General features: G+C 37.3%; 1 protein-coding gene across 1 annotated transcript; it reads right to left on the bottom strand.

The window, feature by feature from the left end:
* Positions 1-1,709: 1,709 nt before the first annotated feature.
* On the bottom strand, positions 1,710-6,797 carry LOC132593831 (uncharacterized). Its single transcript, XM_060287849.2, is given in 1 exon segment — positions 1,710-6,797. A coding segment is annotated over 1 exon segment (5,088 nt).
* Between the last annotated feature and the right edge of the window lie 13,240 nt (positions 6,798-20,037).

Genomic DNA, 20,037 nt, shown 5'->3' with positions numbered 1-20,037 from the left:
GTCCCAACAGAGTAGAGATTAAGGTGGTAAACCAGGGGGATTTATCAAACCATGATTGAAACCATCCTTTTTGGTTTTCTCTCTCCCTTTGCCTTTTATCTAAGCGTTCCCTGAGTTTAGCCATGGTTTTGGTAATGGTTCCTGAATGATCAATATAAAAGCAACATTCTTCTTTTAGAGTGGCGCATAATCCCCCTTCCTTAAGAAACAGCAAATCTAGGCCTCTTCTATTCTGCAACATCATTTCTGAAAGTGAGGTGAGTGATTCATTTAGTTGAGTTATGGAACTTTCTAATGCTCGAAGGTCAATATCTACAGCCTGTCTTAAACTTGCATAATATTGGGGTTGTTGTATGAGGGCTGTGGTTCCCGTTCCTATTCCAGCAGTTATTCCTAGTCCTAGGAGGACGGTCAACGTGAGGGTTATAGGTTCTCTCTTCCTTCTTGTTTTTCCCTCGTATTCATCTAAGAAGGACGAATCTGAATGATAGATAAGTCTAGGAACTAATTGCACTAGTACACAAAAATCAGCTGAAGTGTTGAGAACTTCTAGAGAAATACAAGGGGTTAGCCCCGTGTTACATGCCCACCATCCATCTTGGGGAGGTACAAGATATCCCGAGCCTGAAGGGAGGCTAAAATCGTGACAAAGGTGTCGATGGGACTGGGGAGGTGTTCCTACACAAGTACCATTTCCAGAAACCGAAGACAGAGTTAATTTATTGTTCCCTTCCTGTTTCCATCGACAATGGTCCGGGGAGCTGACATTAGTATAATTAGAACTATATCCTATAGCATCATAATACGGGGGAGGGGCAGCATAACAGAGCCAACATGATTTTGTAGCCTCCGGGTTTGTAGCATTAAGGACCGTAAAAGCTGCCTGCACCAAAGAAAGCATTCTATCCTGGGGGGTTCCGGGCTTAATCGTTGTCTCTTTCAGCCCAGAGGTCCCGTATTTTTAGGGGCTGGGGGTAACGGGGGTTTGGGGGTAACGGGGGGGGCAAGTACAGGGTTTGGGCCTATCGACACAGGAGCGGGAGTCTCAATTTTTAGCTTAAGGGTCATCAATATTCCCAAATCATATCCATTCTTGTAAAATCTAATGCCCCATGAATGGCCATTTATCCATTCTTTATCTCTTTTTCCAGGATTACTAAAGGAAATTTTGAGGGGGTGGCACCATCCTGAACATTCGGGGGCGATGGGTTGGGGACCCCTATAAGAAGTATGAGTATAGTTGGCTGTTACTGTAATAAAATCCCAAGTTGAGGTGGGTCTCCAATAAGTATCTCCTGTGGTTTCACATCCCCAGTTTTGGCAATAAAAATTTTCAGTTCCCCCACATTTATAATTCAGGGATCGGGGGCGATGGAACCCGGGGCATACATAGAAGGAGCGGGTTCTGAGCCAACTTCTTCGGACCTGGTTTTTACAACCCTCTCCAGAGTAATCAGCTCTAGTTAGAAGTTCGGACGGAGCATTATGCTGATCATAATAACCCTCTAGATCCCAATAGGGAGCTCCTATGGCCAGTTTACAGACATCAGGAAAAAGGTCTGGCCACCAGGTCCAGGGAGGGGCAGTATGGCTAATGGACCTGGTTATATCTCCAGTTTGAGAAATTACCTGCCAAGTTAGACGTTGGGGCAGGTGAGGGCTAAAATCACTTACAGTCAGTAAAGGCAGTAAAACCGAAATTATAAGTCTTAGGTTCGTAGAAGCTTGAGTTTGAGCGGGTTGTCGGTTCTTCGGGCCTGCCATCCTGATGATGCCGCCGCTGGTGCAGCTTTCACGTGTGAAGCATGGATCCAGGCAGCGATGCCGTCCACTTTTATGGCCGTTGGGGTGGTTAGGAGGACGGTGTATGGTCCTTTCCATCGAGGTTCCAACGTCTGGGTTCGATGCCGACGGACGTATACGGAGTCTCCGACTTGGAAAGGATGAGTTTCTCCCGGTGTTCCCGGTTGGTAGGCCTCGGCGAGTTGGGACCATATCTCCTTTTGGACCAGTTGGAGTCCCAATAGCCTAGCATACAAGTCGGTGTTATTTTGACAGTCTGGTTTTATTTCTTCTCCTAAGGTGAGAAGGGGAGGTGGGGCCCCGTATAGCACCTCAAAAGGAGTAAGATGGTACCGGGAAGGTGTATTCCTAACCCGGAACAGGGCTAAAGGAAGGAGCACCGTCCAATCTGTACCGCCAGTCTCCAAGGACAATTTGGTTAGGGTCTCTTTTAGAGTTCTATTCATTCTTTCTACCTGACCTGAACTCTGGGGTCTATATGCACAATGTAATTTCCAATCAGTCCCCAAATATCTGGCCACATCCTGACTTACCTGGGCGACGAAGGCTGGACCGTTGTCGGACCCTATTACCTTTGGCGCTCCAAATCGAGGAAAAATTTCTTCTAGGATCTTCTTGGCTACCACAGCAGCTGTTTCTTTCTTCGTTGGGAAGGCTTCTACCCATCCTGAAAAAGTATCTATAAAAACTAGGAGGTATTTATTACCGTACCTTCCAGGACGTACTTCGGTAAAGTCCACCTCCCAGTAAGTTCCTGGGCGGTCTCCCCTGAGCCTTTTTCCAGTTTCAAGTTTTCCCCTGTGAGCATTTACCTGTTGACATGGAACACATTCCTGTACAATTTGTTCAGCTAATTTTGTCAATCCAGGGGTTCCGTACCCGGTTTTATGTAACAGGGATATCATTTTTTTAGTCCCCAGATGTGTCCATCTATGAATCTGTTGTAACATGGATTCTGCTTGCTGAGGGGACAAAGTTCCTTTGGTTGTGGTCGGGATGATTTCCTCGTCGCTGCCTGGTTTTTCAGGAACTTTATCTGACAGTCCTAAAATGACTTCTCCTGATGCCATTTCTCGGGCCACCTTGTCAGCCATATTATTACCCCTAGTTATTGGGGTATTGTCTTTCTGGTGTCCAGGGCAGTGAATGATGTTAACTTTAGTGGGAAGCATAAGTGCAACCAATAGAGCCACAATTTCGTCTTTGTTCTTAATTTCTCTGCCACTTGAGGTTAGCAACCCTCTCTGTTGGTAGATGGCACCGTGGATATGAGCAGTAGCAAATGCATATCTACTGTCCGTGTAGATGTTTACCTTTTTATTCTCTGCCATCTCCAATGCCCTTGTCATGGCAATTAATTCAGCTCGTTGGGCTGAGGTCCCTTGTGGTAGCGCAGCTGTCCAGATGACTTGTTTTCCGTCTACCACGGCTGCCCCAGCCCGACGCTTACCTCCTTCCAGGAAACTGCTCCCATCAGTAAACCAAGTAAAATCAGCATCAGGAAGGGGTGGGTCCGTCAGATCTGGTCTACTACCGTGTGCTGCAGCCAACACTTCCTGACAATCATGGATGATGGTGGAGCCTTCTAAATCGGGATCAGGTAGCAAGGTAGCTGGATTGAGTCCTGTGGCTGGAGCAAACTTGATGCGATCTGAGTTTAGCAACAGGGTTTGGTAATGGGTCATCCTGGCATTAATTAGCCACCTATCCGGTGGTTGACGGATTACATTCTCCAGGGCATGAGGAGCTGTTATCGTTAGATTTTGTCCTAAAGTTAGTTTGTCAGCATCTTTGACCAGAACGGCTACTGCAGCGATTATCTTTAAACAGGTGGGCCATCCTGATGCCACAGGGTCCAATTTTTTTGACAAATAAGCAACTGGGCGATTCCAGGGACCCAATTTCTGAGTCAATACTCCTTTTGCAATGCCCTTATTTTCGGCTACATATAAATGAAAAGGTTTGGTTACATCTGGCAATCCTAGGGCTGGGGCTGAAAGTAAAGCTCGTTTGATTTGGTCAAAAGCCCGTTGTTCCTTATCACCCCAAATGAAAGGAGTGCTGTTTTTGGTTAGGGGGTACAATGGGGCTGTCAGCTCGGCAAACCCTGGAATCCATAGTCTACAGAATCCGGCCGTCCCCAAAAATTCTCTAACCTGCCTGGCATTTTTGGGAGCTGGAATTTGTACCACCGTATCCTTTCTGCTCTCCGTGAGCCATCTTTGTCCCCCTTTTAACAGGTACCCCAGGTAACTGACCTGTTGTTGGCATATTTGTGCTTTCTTGGCTGAAGCTCTATATCCCAGGGTTCCGAGCTCTGTTAACAGTTTTTCAGTTCCCTTGATACAATCTTCCTGGGTTTCAGCAGCTAATAAGATGTCATCAACATATTGAAGTAGCGTTACCTGTGGATTCGATTCTCTATATAACGCTAAGTCCTGATGGAGAGCTTCATCGAAGATGGTAGGGGAGTTCTTAAATCCCTGAGGTAAACGAGTCCATGTCAGTTGGCCAGATATTCCTGATGCTGGGTCCTTCCATTCGAAGGCAAAGTAGGGCTGGCTGAGGGGAGAAAGTCTTAGACAGAAAAAAGCATCTTTAAGGTCCAAAACAGTATACCATGTATGTTGGGGCGGAAGAGTGCTTAAGAGATTATAAGGATTTGGTACTGTGGGGTGGAGGTCCGCCACTCGTTTATTTACCTCACGCAGGTCTTGCACTGGTTGGTAATCATTAGTTCCCCGTTTCTTAACTGGCAGGAGAGGGGTATTCCACGCGGATTGACATCTTACCAGAATACCCAATTCCAGCAACCTCTGTATGTGAGGACGGATGCCGTCTTTGGCTTCCTTACTCATGGGGTATTGACGAACCGTTATTGGGGTGGCAGTTGCCTTGAGTTCCACTAGTACTGGGGGCCGATTTTTAGCCATCCCCATACCGGCGGTTTCTGTCCAGGCTTGCGGGAACCGAGTTACCCAGTCTGTGACATTAACCCGTAGAGATGAAGGTTTTTCATATAATTTATATTCATCTTCCAATCTCATAGTCAATATTTGGAGTAATCTTCCCTTATTGTCAGTTATGGTGGGACATTCTGGTTGGAAGTGAATTTGAGCCCCCACTTCGGAGAGCAAGTCTCTTCCCAGCAAAGGATAGGGGCATTCCGGAATGATCAAAAATGAATGAGTTACTCGTCCAATTCCAAGATCTACTGTCCTTCGTGTGGTCCATGAATATTGTTTATTCCCAGTGGCTCCTTGTACCCATGACCTTTTAGCTGAGATAGGACCTTTTGAGTGGAGAAGGACGGAGTGCTGGGCTCCGGTATCTACCAAAAATTGAACAGGTTCCCCCTCCACTTTAAGAGTTACCCGGGGCTCGGGGAGAGGGTTCGAGCCCTGACTTTCCTAGTCTTCTTCTTCCAATGTTAAGATTTTGTTTCTGGTTGGCCTTCCTCCATTCTTTTTCTTAGGGCATTCTCTCACCCAATGTCCTTTTTCTTTACAGTAGGCACATTGGTCCTTGCCTAATGGCCGCCTTCTGTCTGCCGTTCGCCCTTCCTGCCTATTTCTATCCCCTATATTTCTTCCTCCAACCACAGTGGCCAGTATCTTACTTAAATTCCTCTCCTGTCTCTTATCCCGTCTTATTTCACGGGCTTCCTGCTCTTTCTGCTTTCTTTCTTCCTTCTCTTCCTCTGTTTCTCTTTTGTTATATACTTTATCTGCCTCTTTTACTAACTCCTGAAGCGAAAATCCCTGCAAGCCATCTAGCCTCTGTAATTTCTTCTTAATATCAGGGGCCGCTTGATCTATGAAAGCCATTGCTATAGTAGCCCTATGTCCCTCCGAAGTTGGATCATAAGGGGTAAAGCGTCTAAAGGCTTCCATTAAACGTTCCAGGAACACAGTTGGCGATTCCTGGGGCCCCTGAGTTACTTCCCTTACCTTAGCCAAATTAGTGGGCCGTCTGACCGCTCCATGGAGACCCGCCACCAGAGCCTGGCGATACATTTTCAGGCGCTCCCTACCTTCTGGGGCATTGAAATCCCAGTTTGGCCTGACGAGTGGGAAACCAGCATCAATCTCGTTAGGCAGCTGGGTAGGTTGCCCATTGGCGCCTAATACATTTTTTCTGGCTTCTAAAAGAACCCGTTGCCTCTCCTCAGTCGTTAGGAGAGTCTGAAGCAGCTGCTGACAATCATCCCATGTGGGCTGGTGGGAGAAAACAAGAGATTCTATTAAAGCGGTAAGGGCCTGTGGATTTTCGGAAAAAGTTGGGTTATGCATTTTCTATTTATAAAGATCTGCAGAGGAAAAGGGTCAATATTGGAGAGGTCTAATCCCTTGGCCATCGGGGGGGCCATATTCTCTAAGAGGTAGGGCAGTGGAGTCCGGGGAGATAGCCCTCCGGCTCCTAGTGCCCACTGAGGGACCCCTTTCTTCTTCCATCATGGATGGTCCCCTTGGTGCCGAGGGCAGTGGAGCTGGGGGTCCTCTAGGTGGTAGGGGATTTGGGGCCGGAGGATAAGGGGGTGGGGAATCCAAAAGAAGCAAATCGGACTGCAGGTCAGGATAAATCGCCTTCGGTGGATCCGGGGCGTCGGGTAGCTTCTCCGTGTTGGGGTTTTTCTTTAGGGCTAATAACTCCGACGCTGCTGATGTGTGCGTGGACGTACCTGTTGAGGAAACAAAGGGCTGGACCCACGGAGGTGGGGAGAGAATTAAATCTTCCCAGACCAAGACATATGGTACTTGGTCTGGATGTCCGTGGGGTCCTATATTAAATATCTTAGACTTCAGCAGCCTAATCTTGTCTAATAAAAAGGATCCTTCAGGGGGCCATCCTATCTGAAATATTGGCCATTCAGAGGCACACAAAGTCTGCCACTTTCCTTTCTTTACCTCTACCGAAAAATTATGGGCTCTGGCCCGAACTTCGGTCCAATGGCTTAGGGTAAGGGAAAGAGGAGTCGTCATAGTTTGTCCCATTGTCGTCCGTCAGAGAAGAAGAATAGACCACAATACAGAAACAGTTAAAACTCCACGAAACACATATACGTATGGGCCACCGCGAGCTCGCTTCAAAACCGAAACCTCTTCAGATGACAGTTATCACAAAGGGAACTGCCGAAACCGAGTGAAGGGGAGACAGAGTTTGCCTCTCCTTCCAGATGAGCCACCAGGGCATCCCCTAGGGCTCATGGACGCCGGCTATTAGCACGTCTGCCTAGCCAGAGGTCCGATACAGATTCCATAATAAGCCGATTCTTACGGCTTTCCTCCGATAATGGCCCACAAAGAACAAGGGACAAACAGACAATCAAGCTCGAGCTTACCTGGTACCTCCAACTCCCGATGTTCTTGTGGTCTGGGGCGAGTGGTATCCCGGACGAGCCCCCAAAATGTTAGACCTCCGCGGTCTCCTAGGAGTTTCGACTCGCCCAGGAAACAACAAGAGTCGGAAGCCGATGCAAGACGCAAGAGGTTTATTGAAGGCCGGTGCACCGGGGTTCCTTGGTCCTCACGCAGGAGGCCGAAGAAGGAACCCCCCCAGGGCGTGAACATACATTTTTATAGGTCTCAATTTCCTGTTATGCAAAGTGTGGATTCAATTGTGATTTTTAATGATAGGTTCTTAGCTTCTGTTCGGACCAGAGGGGGAACCTGTCCCAGGTTTCCTGATTGGTTCTTTGACAGATACCTTTTTTACATTTTGTTTATCTCCCTCCTTCTCGGAAGGGGGCCGGACATCCTGGAAATTCACCCATTGTCTAAGAAGCCCCTATTGTCTGGAGAGTTCTTAATCATTAGCTGGAACAATGTCCCTCGAGTCCCACGCTATGAGTCTACCATTCACAATAAGTAGGTTAAGATTGAAAAAGCTAAATAACTATTTTGTGTGAAAAGTAACCCCAATTAATATAATATTAAGTGAATGCCTGTGGTTTAAAACCATCTATGTATTTTCTTTGGCATATATATATACATATATATATATGTATATATATATAAACCCTAACCTAATTATATACAATACATATAGGCTTGAGGCAAATGAAATTGAGTTTCAATCCTCTCTAATACATAGTTTCATGTGCCACAAATTTTCACATATACCAAAGAATCTTCCACATAATGGAAGTAAAAATAATAATAAACTTTCTATACAATAAGGTTATTTAAGATTAATTTATAATACAATACTATTCTCTATTTGTTTTTATCTTTACTTACTTTATTCTGCATCATTTTTTTGAATTTGTATAAAAATCAAATATATCTTGTATAGTCAGGCCTCTTTCAATTGCAACTAATGGAAATTCACTTCTAAGAAGCCAAAACAACAGAAGGCAATTATATTTCTTAATTAAACAAAAAAGCAAAACAAAACATGATATCAGAAGTGGCTAGCCCAAAGTTTTTAATGAAATCAGGGACTTTTTATTCTCTTATCTCTGTTTTTCTCTGATGGTTTTATGATCTCAAGTCAGCTGGATTCATGGCTGGCTATTTCCTAGGTTTATATTCTTAGAGTTCTGTGATCAAAGAGGAAAAGGAATGACTTCATCCTCAAAACAATTTGAAAATTCCTAGGAAAGGACACAGACATACTTGGATCATGTCGTATGCCTACAGCTTGAACCAACATCACTGCTGAGGAGGGGATGCATGTTTATCTCTGTAACAGGGATAGAATAAGATGAATGGATGGCTGGTGTGAAAGTCTAAGCGACTGGTTAGTGAAAAACAGTATACAAGTGTTTCATACTCTAGTAACAGAAATAAGTGACAGGGGTATATAGTAAAGAACTGAAATTGAAGTTTCCTCTGAAAAAGTATGATGTGCTTAATTTTTATGTTCTTTATCAAGAATTAACATTTCATATACAACATTGTTAATTGCAAACTTCTCCACAGAGTAATATAAATGACATAGACTAACTTCATTAGATTAATAAGCCAATGACTTCAATTTTCTAATTATGCACAATGCACTGTTTCTTTCAAAATAAGACATCTTTTAATTAGATAAATATGTCATCTATAGGTCATTGACAGCTAAGATGATCACTGATGATTCAGTTTAGTCCAAGGTAACTTAATACTCCCATGGGATTTCCAGAAAAATTTCATGTTTGAATCAAAAAGTTCTTTTCTAGTAAAGGATAATAGAGAAGCAAAATAAATTTCCAAATCCTTAACTTTTTCATACAGAGTAATCTAACCCAAAAGATAAATGCAACCTTTCCCAGAAACACGTGTGAAGATATCTTTTCAGTGGTGCAAACTAATTGTTTGAAAGAAAGCATATGATTGAAAAAGAAAGATTTTATTTAAAAATAAAATATTTTTTATTGTCAATATTTAATAAAATGTCATTCTTCTTAAGAAGAAAAATATAAAATGTACTCAAAAGAAAAATATTTGGACCACCAAATAGTCATGGAAAACAATCCTTTCCATTTTTTATGTTCATCTATAAGAATATTAAAATTGATGCTCTGGGAATATTTGCTAAATATATTCTTTTTAAAAGTAACAAAATAATAGTACTTCAATTGAGTGATTGCAAGTGGTGTAAATATTATTGCAAACACATAACAAATTGTCTATTTAAAACAAGTATCATGTAAAGATTACAATTAGAAATAGAACAAAAATTTTTCATTTTCCCCCCCAGTCTTCATGCCAGTTGTCCAAATAGCATAATGCCAAATAATAAACCAAATAGCATAAGGCCAAATAATTAATATGATTATTAATATCATAGAATATTTTCATATCTATAGTTCTTATACAGAATATTATCAAAATGTTTTATATTCTTACTTATGGTGTCTTATCAGATTTGACATGTAAACTAATCTTTATAAAGTTACTTATTCCACAAATGATATTGCAACAAAACACACTTATTTATAAAGATAAAAACTTTAGATATGAGATTTGGCATAATATTTTGTGTTTGTTGCAAAAGGATAATTTCATTTTTTCTCAGTGCTTTAATATCCTAAAAGAACAAAATCCTATGTTATTTGTGGACTTAAAGTTTAAAACTCAGAATAGGGATACAATACATATATGTACATTATGTTAATTTTTAATAAACGTCCTTTTTAAAAATATTTTGGAATTATTATTCCATTTCCTTAGGATATGATTTAACTAAAATTTGTTTTTCTGCTAATCTTTTCATTCAAAAGTCCAGATTTATTACCTTTTTTCTGTACTTATAATGCATAAACTTGAACAAAATATTCCTATAAGAAAATATTGCTATATGTTAGCTGAGTAGATTCTTCAGGGATTTCTGGATTCTAGCACTCATTTCCATGGATTTTTATCAAGCATCTCTCTGTCTATATAAAACAGATTTAGATCATATGCTCTCAAAAATAACTGAAATGTGAGAATAATTTTTTTTTTTTTTCCGGTACACGGGCCTCTCACTGTTGTGGCCTCTCTCATTTTGGAGCACAGGCTCCGGATGCGCAGGCTCAGCGGCCATGGCTCACGGGCCCAGCCGCTCCGTGGCATGTGGGATCTTCCTGGACTGGGGCACAAACCCGTGTCCTCTGCATCGGCAGGCGGACTCTCAACCACTGCGCCACCAGGGAAGCCCGAGAATAATTTTTAAAAATCACTTTCATAGAACTTACAATCCAAAGAGGTCACTAGGCATACATATGTTATTAAAATTTTAGAAGTTTTCTAAAGCACTAGGAATATTGCTAGAATCAAGGAAGATATGATCAAGGAATAAAGTGCCATTTGTTTCGGGCCTTTAGGAGAGTTTATTACCAGATGTGATAGCATGTGGAGAATAATCTAGGTAAAGAGTTGGACCCTGACTAAAGACATAAAATGCAAATAGAAAGTGACATTTCTAAGAAACGACAAGCATTACAGAAATTTATTGGTCTCTAGAATGCATAAATGGGTGTATACAAGAGAAAATGTTTTAAAAATATGCTGGAGATAAATTATTATGCTCTATAAATTACTATTTAAATGTTTGGTTTATTTTGGTCAAAGAGTTTTTATTCAACAAACAACTCATTTGGAGAACTTTTGGAGATTAATTTCATAGTTTGGTGAAGATTAAATTGAAGAAAAGAACACATGTAGCAATTCTCAATTCTTTTAATATATGTCCCCCATTTTAATTAATTGTATATACTCATGGCTTCCTTTCTATTATACTGTAATATAGAATTTTTCTGAAATTTAAAATAAATAGTATAATAAAAAGAAAAACAAAATAAAGGGAAATGAGCAAAATTACATGCATATAAAGATTAATTTTTAACTAATTAGAGAGCCTAATGTTTTGGAATAATGCTAAGATACTCTTAAAATAGTATGTCAATTTACATTATTTTAATTTAAGCTTTAATTACAAATATATGTATATCTCTACATGTTTGTTTGTGTTTTATCTAAGGAGAAAGATTTTAGGCAGGATGTTATTTAAATAGGGAGCATGATCAACAAAAGTATTAAATGGTGTACTGTTTACATTACAGTCCACAATTTTTAAATTATGCATTTTGATTTTATAAAAGAATTAATAATTTCAAAATACTACAGATTAAGTTCCACTTTGAATTTTATACCAAGAATTGTCCAACATAGATTATATCCATTTAATTATTGAGCTCCCAGTATATTACTACATTAACTGTAATTGATAGGAATGTAGAGACAAAAGTGCCAGAATTACTGCTTTCTCAGAGATTTCAAACCAGAATGATATATTCTGAATAAGATAAAAAAAAGATTAATATTATGGAAAAAGAAACATGGAAACATTGGAAATCTATAACGGAATGCTTTCATCTGCTGTAAGGGGCCAAGGAAAACCTCTGTGAGGAAGACATTTTTCAGTTGAAGCCTAAAGGAGTTGTTCTCTTGGGAAATATGTAGGAACTTGTAAAAATGGAAATTCTTGAGCCCCACCCCAGACCTACTAAATCAGAAAGTCTGGGTAGTGAGATCCAGTAATGTGTATTGCTGTGTTGTAGGAGATTTTGATGTGCAGTAAAGTTTGAGAGTGTCTGACCTGTACTCTTAGAGAAAGAGCAGAAATTGAGTAGGCAAGAGGCAGGAGTGGAATGTTCTAGGCATTACACTTCAGGTACAAAGGCAAAGATGTTCTGCTCAAAGAACTAAAAGAAGGCAAGGGAGAACAGAGCAAAAGAAAAATGAGGAGAAGTGATGCTAGGTATATGATCAGGGGCTTAATTGTCAAAAAATAGGAGGACTGTACTTTATGTTAAGCAGAATTCAGTCATGCATTCAAAGTATGTCATTTTATATAGTCATAAGTCTCCATTCCTTACAATAGCAATATAAATAAGAATCTTATTAAAGGGACAATTTGTCATTCTTATTATGACACCATGAACATTATATTCTCCTTTGTTGCTTTCTTACTTTTATGTGTTACTGATAAAACAACTCTATGTAGTAGATAACAAATAAAAATCACTCTTTTCAACATTATTTGATCAATAAATTTAACAAATATGTACAAAAATTAATTAAATAAAACAATTATTTCCATATTTACAATACTCTTATGATATCAGACATTTTAAAGTTCAAAAGACACTTTTGCAAAAATTGAGTTAACAATTTCAATATCCTTTATAAGATCTATTTTATACTTATGAATTTAAAAAGCCTATTCAAGATTCCATACTAAGTAATATCTCTACTAAAGTATACAATCCACACAATTATATATTTTTCATCTGTTTCCTTTACTCAAGCACCTAGGTAAGTGCCTGAACCATAGTAGGTACTCAAAGAATATGTTGGTTAAATGAGTGAGTATTTTAATAAGTTGTTGATTCACTATAGAATTATCAGCTATTAGCGTTTCTAGATTTTAGATGTCAAAATATTTCTTTGGTCATATAATTTTAAAATCTCCCACTACAGATAATCATTTTGCCCATCGTAGTCTTCATCCTTTTATGTACCATTGTAGGCTACATAAATAAATGTGTAGAATGTTTTATCAAATATACATCATTCACAACATTTGTCTATTTTTCCACTTCTTATTAACTGACCTTCATACAAATTTTAGCTGGCTGGGGTAAAATAGGACTCACACTTTTTCTTAATAGGAAAAAATATATATATGTATATATGTATGTATACATTTAAAATATATGTATACATGTATATATATATATACATGTTAATCTAGTTTGTTTTATGCAGTCATGTGGAGTGAAAGAATCATCTGTCATCTGCGTAAAAATCAAACGGTGAGTAGTCATTGTGCAATACATAGAGACAGCTATTTGTTCATCCTTTCAGACACGGCAAAGAGAGGGATTAAAAAGAGATGAGTGAAGATGCACATTTTTCCATTATATGTTTTTATATAACCACAAATAAGCTTTTTACAGCAAGAAGTTTAAAAAGTATGTTTTCTCAGTTCGCTTTTCTCACATGAAAATATATGACTGCCTTGGTAACCTTTTCCATATTTACATCCTACTTCCATTTGGTTATACAAGCTCTCAAAATACCAGGAGACAATAAAGCATTGTAATACATTGGATGAAGCCAGTGAACAGAAGTAATTTTCTAAGTTTGTAACACATTAGTCACATGTTTCTGCAGTCTATTTCTATTTTTTCTCTAAAATAAAATGTATACATTCCAATTGGAAGGATGATATAAAACCAATGTGTAAAACATATATATTTATATATGAAATAAGACAAGTGGAAAAGATATTTACATTTGACAATATCTTTCATAAATGCTAAACAAACTCTCTGAGCCCCTAATTTGACTTGATGTAGAACTCAACATATGCACACACATAAACACACACACACATACCTCATCTCCACAGAAGATCAAATATTTTTTGTCATAAATTAAGTTTTTGTGTGTGTGTGAAAAAAAATCTATATACATATGTAAAATATAACATGTTTTCATTTAGGTCTCCTCTTTGGCACCATGGTGGAAAATGTGTAAGGACAAGCAGAGAACTTCCATAATAAGTATATATGAGCTAAAGTCTAAGCATTTTTATTTATTAGATTCTGATTTGTTCCTTAGCAATAGAGATCCTTAAACATAATTGTAGAAAGTCTGGTTCTAAAGTACACTTACCTGTGTTAAATTTTGAAATTTGTTACACCACTTAGGTGACTTTGACAAGGCAAGTAACATCTTTTAATTAGGAATGGAGTACTCTCATGAGTAAATGAGATATGACATTATGCACTTTGCTCAAATATAGTATTCACGGAAAGTGTGCCATCCTTGGTATTAAAGATAGAACAATATCAAAGTATACTATAGAATTATTTCATTTTTAAAATTTATTAGACCCACTGTATTGTTTCTGTTATACCCCTATCTAAATTAAATTAAATCTATTGAGTTATTTTGATAATATGTGAAGATTTATCAGTAAATAAAAAATACATTTGTGGGGTTTTTATTGTATTACTGTAGAAAATCCCATAGTGTAAATCTACATAAATTATTTCTTTTTATTTCTTGATTTTTTAATCTGTCCTGATTTTCCTACCCTCTGAAAAACCACTAATTATTACTTAGAAAGTCAGATATTTTGTATTTCCCTAATTTTGAAGTCCTGATCCTTTAAGACTGTGATGATTGTTGAACAAAGTAAGAATTTAAATGGTGTAATACTAAAGGCTATCATAATGTTGCAAATCTATGTATTTAACATTTTGTTCTGTTATAATCCATTACTTGCTTTTTATATATCTGTTTAGTTATGTACTTATTTGTTCTCCAAACCTGACTTTTTCATGTATCGTCTCACCTTGGTGCCCTGATTAATGAGGTGACCCTTGGTAATTTGCTTTGTGACTTCACGCTTCTCTGGTTAACTCTGCGGGATACTGTTATGTCCCATGTTTCTGAAAGAAAAGCCCATGTGTGTCAGTCTTTTAATGTTTAAAATATATATTTCTGATGTTATAAAGTGGTAGTAATAATTGGTGGAATAATTGGGCTTCTGTTGATCTTTGTGACCTTTGTGATCTTTGATTTTCTGAGAATGGAATCATTTTGTGAATTTTATTGATTGGGTTCAAGTGAGATCAGTGAATCAGTTGTAAAAACCGTACTTCATATTTTGTAATCTTTGAGATGAATGGATTGACCAATTTCAAGGTTTAGAAGAAAAGAATCAGAAACAATGTTGCATTTGTTTACAAATGTGCAGAATGTGTTAGATAAACCAATCAGTATCTACTTACTAGTCTGCAGTCTTCTTTAATTTAATGCTCACACTTTCACAGAGATAAACTACCTGCTGTGTGACCTGATGTATTTGTTCTGACAGCACATTTAAAGAGACTGCTCAAAACCTGGCAATAACTACATTATTCCAAGATAAATAATTTTCCAAAAGACTTACTCCCACACATGTCCAAATAAATAAACAAAGCCAAAGAAATTCATGAGCAAATAAATGTACAAATCCCAAACCTCCCATTTTATATAAAGTAATTGAAACAATTTTTATCTATCTTATTTTATTTTTTATTAATAAAGTCCATCCTTTATTTAGACTTCCTTGGTGGTTTCTTAAAAATCTTTTGCCTGTGCTGCACAGCATGTGGGATCTTACTCCCTGACCAGGGATGGAACCCTGTGTTGGAAATGCAGTCTTAACCACTGGACTGTCAGGGAAGTCCGAAATGCAATTTTTTTAAAAAAAACATTTCTTTCTTACTATAATTAAGGGAGAAAGTTTAAGGTTATTAGTTATAACACAGACTTCTATCTGTGACTTTATGTAGATTGATTAATGGGTTGAAAACCAATTCAATTATATTAGCTCAAACCACAGCGTGATCAGTTCACATAGAATTGAAAGCTCACAGCAGTTATCTCAGATTCTAACAAAATATAATTTAAAAATAGTTTAAATATTTTATTTTGTGTTATTCATGCATTGTAATCTATTACAAGCAAGACTCACTCTTAAGTTCTGAGTAGAATTCTTGTATTCATAATCTATGTCCCTATAATCTATTAAGCAAGATAAATATGTACTCAGAGTATCTGATTACAAAACAGTGTTTTCCTTTTCTTTGAAATTCCAAAAAAGGAGAGTGCTTCAGCCAAAGAAGTCTTCAGGGAGAGGAGGAGAATAAATCATAAGAACATTTTCATCTCTTAGAGTAGTTTGTTTAAGTGAATTAATGTATTCATGTATATATGTGTTCACGTATATATATATATAATGTATATAATGTAATGAAATCTGCATTACATGCATAAATTGTAAATCAGAATATACTCCATCTAGGTCTTATATTCAGATCTCAGTGAAACGATATATAATTTTAAAATACAGATACACTCTGAATGGCAAATACCACATAATAGTATTACTGTTCTATATTATTTTCTTGGTGGTTCATATAATATTTGTTATCAATTTATTTTTAAAAGGAAATGTTATCTATATATTCTATCTTCAAAATTTCATCAATTTCTACATGTTGTTTCATTTTTAAATTATTTTATTTACATGCCCTTTACTACTGGGAGAAGTATGTCCTCCTAAGCAGTGATTACAATGTTCACAATGTAACTTTTGGCATTAATTGTTTCAGATATTAAATGTATTACTTCATTTTAGATTTCTACAGATATTTTTTTCTAAATTCACAAAATTTTATTTTCAATTCAGTCAATTGAAGCCTGTTTTATACATTATAGCACCCTGATCCTAGTTGAGAAAGTCCACGTGGTCTAACGTTATTGAGAGTAATAATGTTAACTAATTTCTGAAATTTCTTTCTGTTTAGCAAAGCAATTTTTTTTAAGCTGTGACTCCTATGAATATCCTCTTGTGATGCAGAATTGTTCCATAAGAGCATGTTGCTTTTTTTTTTATTTGACTTATATTTTAGTGAAGATTGATTTAACGAAACCCAATATTTAAATACTTTCAGGTAATGAGAAAGCTGCTTTTTTGGTTTTCTGAGATTTTATTTCCCAGAATGTGAACTGAAGTGGAAATTGAATTCTTCAACTTCCAGTACAGTATTCAGGGCCTGCAGACTTTGATCTCACATCAGTCTGGCCAAGCATATTGAATGAGCTCTGTCAGCTCACTCCTTTGATTAATTTTGAAATTTGCATGTAATGGGTAGATATTTTATTGAAAAAGAATTTATGAAATTGTGCCATCCCTATAACCAATATATCAAGATGAACTCCTCCTCTGAAACTATTACTAGCAACATCAATATCTGCAATCATACTTCCGAGTCCAAAAGAGAGTATGCTTATTTTAAGGTTTCAGAACCTAAAACTTACCTTCCCCTTCTTCACAGCTGTTCTTAAATCTGCCAGTTACTAATGTATACAATCAATATTTAGAAGAGAGGCTATGGTTGTATGAGGATAATATTTGTGACCACTAATTTTATAGGGAATGCAGAAATATGTGTGTGTGTGTGTGTGTGTGTGTGTGTGTGTGTGTATTAGAATAGCTTGTACTTCTTTAATATAGATTTCTTAGTCTGTTTGGGCTGCTATAACAAAATACCACAGACTGGTAGCTTATAAACAATCAAAACATTTCTCACAGTGCTGGAGGCTGGGAAATTCAAGATCAGGGTGCCAGCATGGTTGGGTGAGGGTCTTTTCCTGGTTTGTAGCTGCCACCTTTCTGATGTATCCTCACATGGTGGAAGGGACTAAAGTGCTCTGTGGGATCTCTTTTCCAAGAGCACTACTCTTCTTCATGAGGGCTTCACTCTTATGATCTAACCACTTCCCAAGGACCCAACCTTTTAATATCATCACATCTGGTGTTAGTGTTACAACATGTGAGCTTTGGGAGGACACAAATTTTAGACCACAGCAACAGGCATATTTTTTATAAGGTTATTTACATATTTATATATTGTATATAGACAGGTGTATAGTTTATAAATATATACACATATATGTACTTATATACACTTATTACAGTATATGTAGACTTACATTTATGTGCATATGTGTATATTATGTATATAATATACATAATGCATATTTGTGTGTGCATGTGTGCAATTTCCTGAGTGTGCACGCATGAAAGTATGTTCTCTTGTATATGATTGATCTATTTTTTGCAAGTTTTATGCATAGAATTGTATTTTTCTGTTACTACAATTGATACACCAAATATTTCCCCTCATCACCAGTCACAAAATTTCTATTTTTCTTCATAAAATCTGTTTCTCTGTATTATAGATATAGCATGTGCTTCCTGTTGGTATAAAAATGAAGACAACACTTTTTAATTCTTGCAAAGTTAAAGGTTTTTGTGTTGTTAAAGATGGTACGTTCATGGACTCTTTTTGTATTTGCTTCCAGTCAGTTTCACATTCCAGTAATCACAGTAAAATATATTCTTAAATATAATTGTAAATTCTGATATATTTAATGTTTTCTCACTCCCATGCCTCTCTTCTAAATTAATAGTAGTTATCTCCATGTCATTGGGATTAGGCACGGCAGACACCATTAATATGAACTTTGTTTCAAGGATGAGTTCTTACTAAGATTTTTGTCCCTAAAGCGTTTTTCAATCATTTTGTTTATATTCTAGAAGTTGATTTAACACTCTAAGTTCCCACATTTCTGGATTTTCTTTATTACTAGAATTTCTACTTGAAAACCACTTAATTTTTCCTTTGTCATCTTCTTCATATAAAATCCTACTATAAGCAAATAATAGGACCCAACACATACTATCAGCTTGACTCTCTCTTGCCAGTTCACCTAGCACATCAGACACAGTTGCACATGGTAATTACAGACAACAATTTAGCACATTTTTTCCCGAAAGCAAATCACAATTTGTCAGTACTCCTACCTGTGATCTCTGTTGCCTTCCTGCCTGTCACTTTATCACTAATCCAAGAACATATATTTAATGTATATTTTAGGCTAATACTCTTACTTAGTAATACAGTTTTGCATTAGAAGCGAGTACTTGTAATATATAACAGTAAAATAAAAATGGCTTAGTACAATAGAAATTTATTCCTGGCTGTCATAATTCAAAAAGAGTTCAACAGGCAGCTTTCTAACTAGTAATTCTGACAGCAATCCTCCCTCAGTCTTAAGGATACAATGTTCTCCAGGAACTGAGATTTCTCTTTTTTCCCTGCAGATGAGGAAAGAGAAAGAAAATACAGTGGAAAAGATTTACATGGGGCAGACCTGGAAGGCACACCTATCACTTGGGAAGACATTCTATTGGCTAGAACTCAGTGAGGTGGCCGAGGTTCACAGTGAGGGAGTCTACAAAGTGTGGTCCAGCTACATCTCAGGAAAGAAAGGAAGCACGTAGATGTTCCTGGACATAGTCTCTTCTGGAACTGCTCTAAACTAAGTGGCCCAGAGGCAACATTTTATATGTTATCTTAGTCCCAACTGGAAATACAGAATCACTTATGGTAGCGAATGAAAGGAGAAAATATCATAAGGTGCAATGAGTATTACAGTGATTTGAAGTCAGTGATCACTACTTGACAAGTTCTCATAAAATTTACTGTTGAGAGATCTTTAAAGATTATCCAGTATTTCAGGCTACATAATCATGCCATTTCTTATTCTATTTGTATATTTAGTCAGAGTCTAATCTTTCTCTTGGTCAATATTTTAGCATTATTTTGCATGTGGACCCTTAGTAAAGCAACATTTTATACATTATCATTGCTGAGTTAAGAAAGCTCTGTGTGCAGAGAAAGATTATATTTATTTTCTATATTTCACTTCCTGCATGTATAATATACAAACCTTGATTTGTATAACTTTTTCTAAATATCCCTGCCAAATATTATCAAATTATTATGATTAATGATATGTTATAAAAAATAATTCAGAAATTCCAAACGGAAGTGTATCAATTCAGCCCCAGCATTATATCCAGAATATGTAAATTTTAACAAGCCACTTATTTTCTGAGTCCTCAGAACATGCACACTTATAAAGCTATGCCTAAAAGTATCCTTCCTTTGTGAAGCAGCAACCCAGAATTTACCAAGAACAGGATTCTCATTCTAATTGTTCTTTGCTGAGTCATTGAAGAATCAGGACCATTTGTGGGAAATATTATGTTGAAGTTTTCTCCACCAAAGGTAATTTATACATCATAATTTTACCTTCAATTTCCAATTTGGTGTATAGCTCATTTATTTAA

Source organism: Globicephala melas, chromosome 18, assembly GCF_963455315.2.
Source record: "Globicephala melas chromosome 18, mGloMel1.2, whole genome shotgun sequence".
Lineage (NCBI taxonomy): Eukaryota > Metazoa > Chordata > Mammalia > Artiodactyla > Delphinidae > Globicephala > Globicephala melas.
This window is presented reverse-complemented; position numbering and strand designations above follow the sequence as displayed.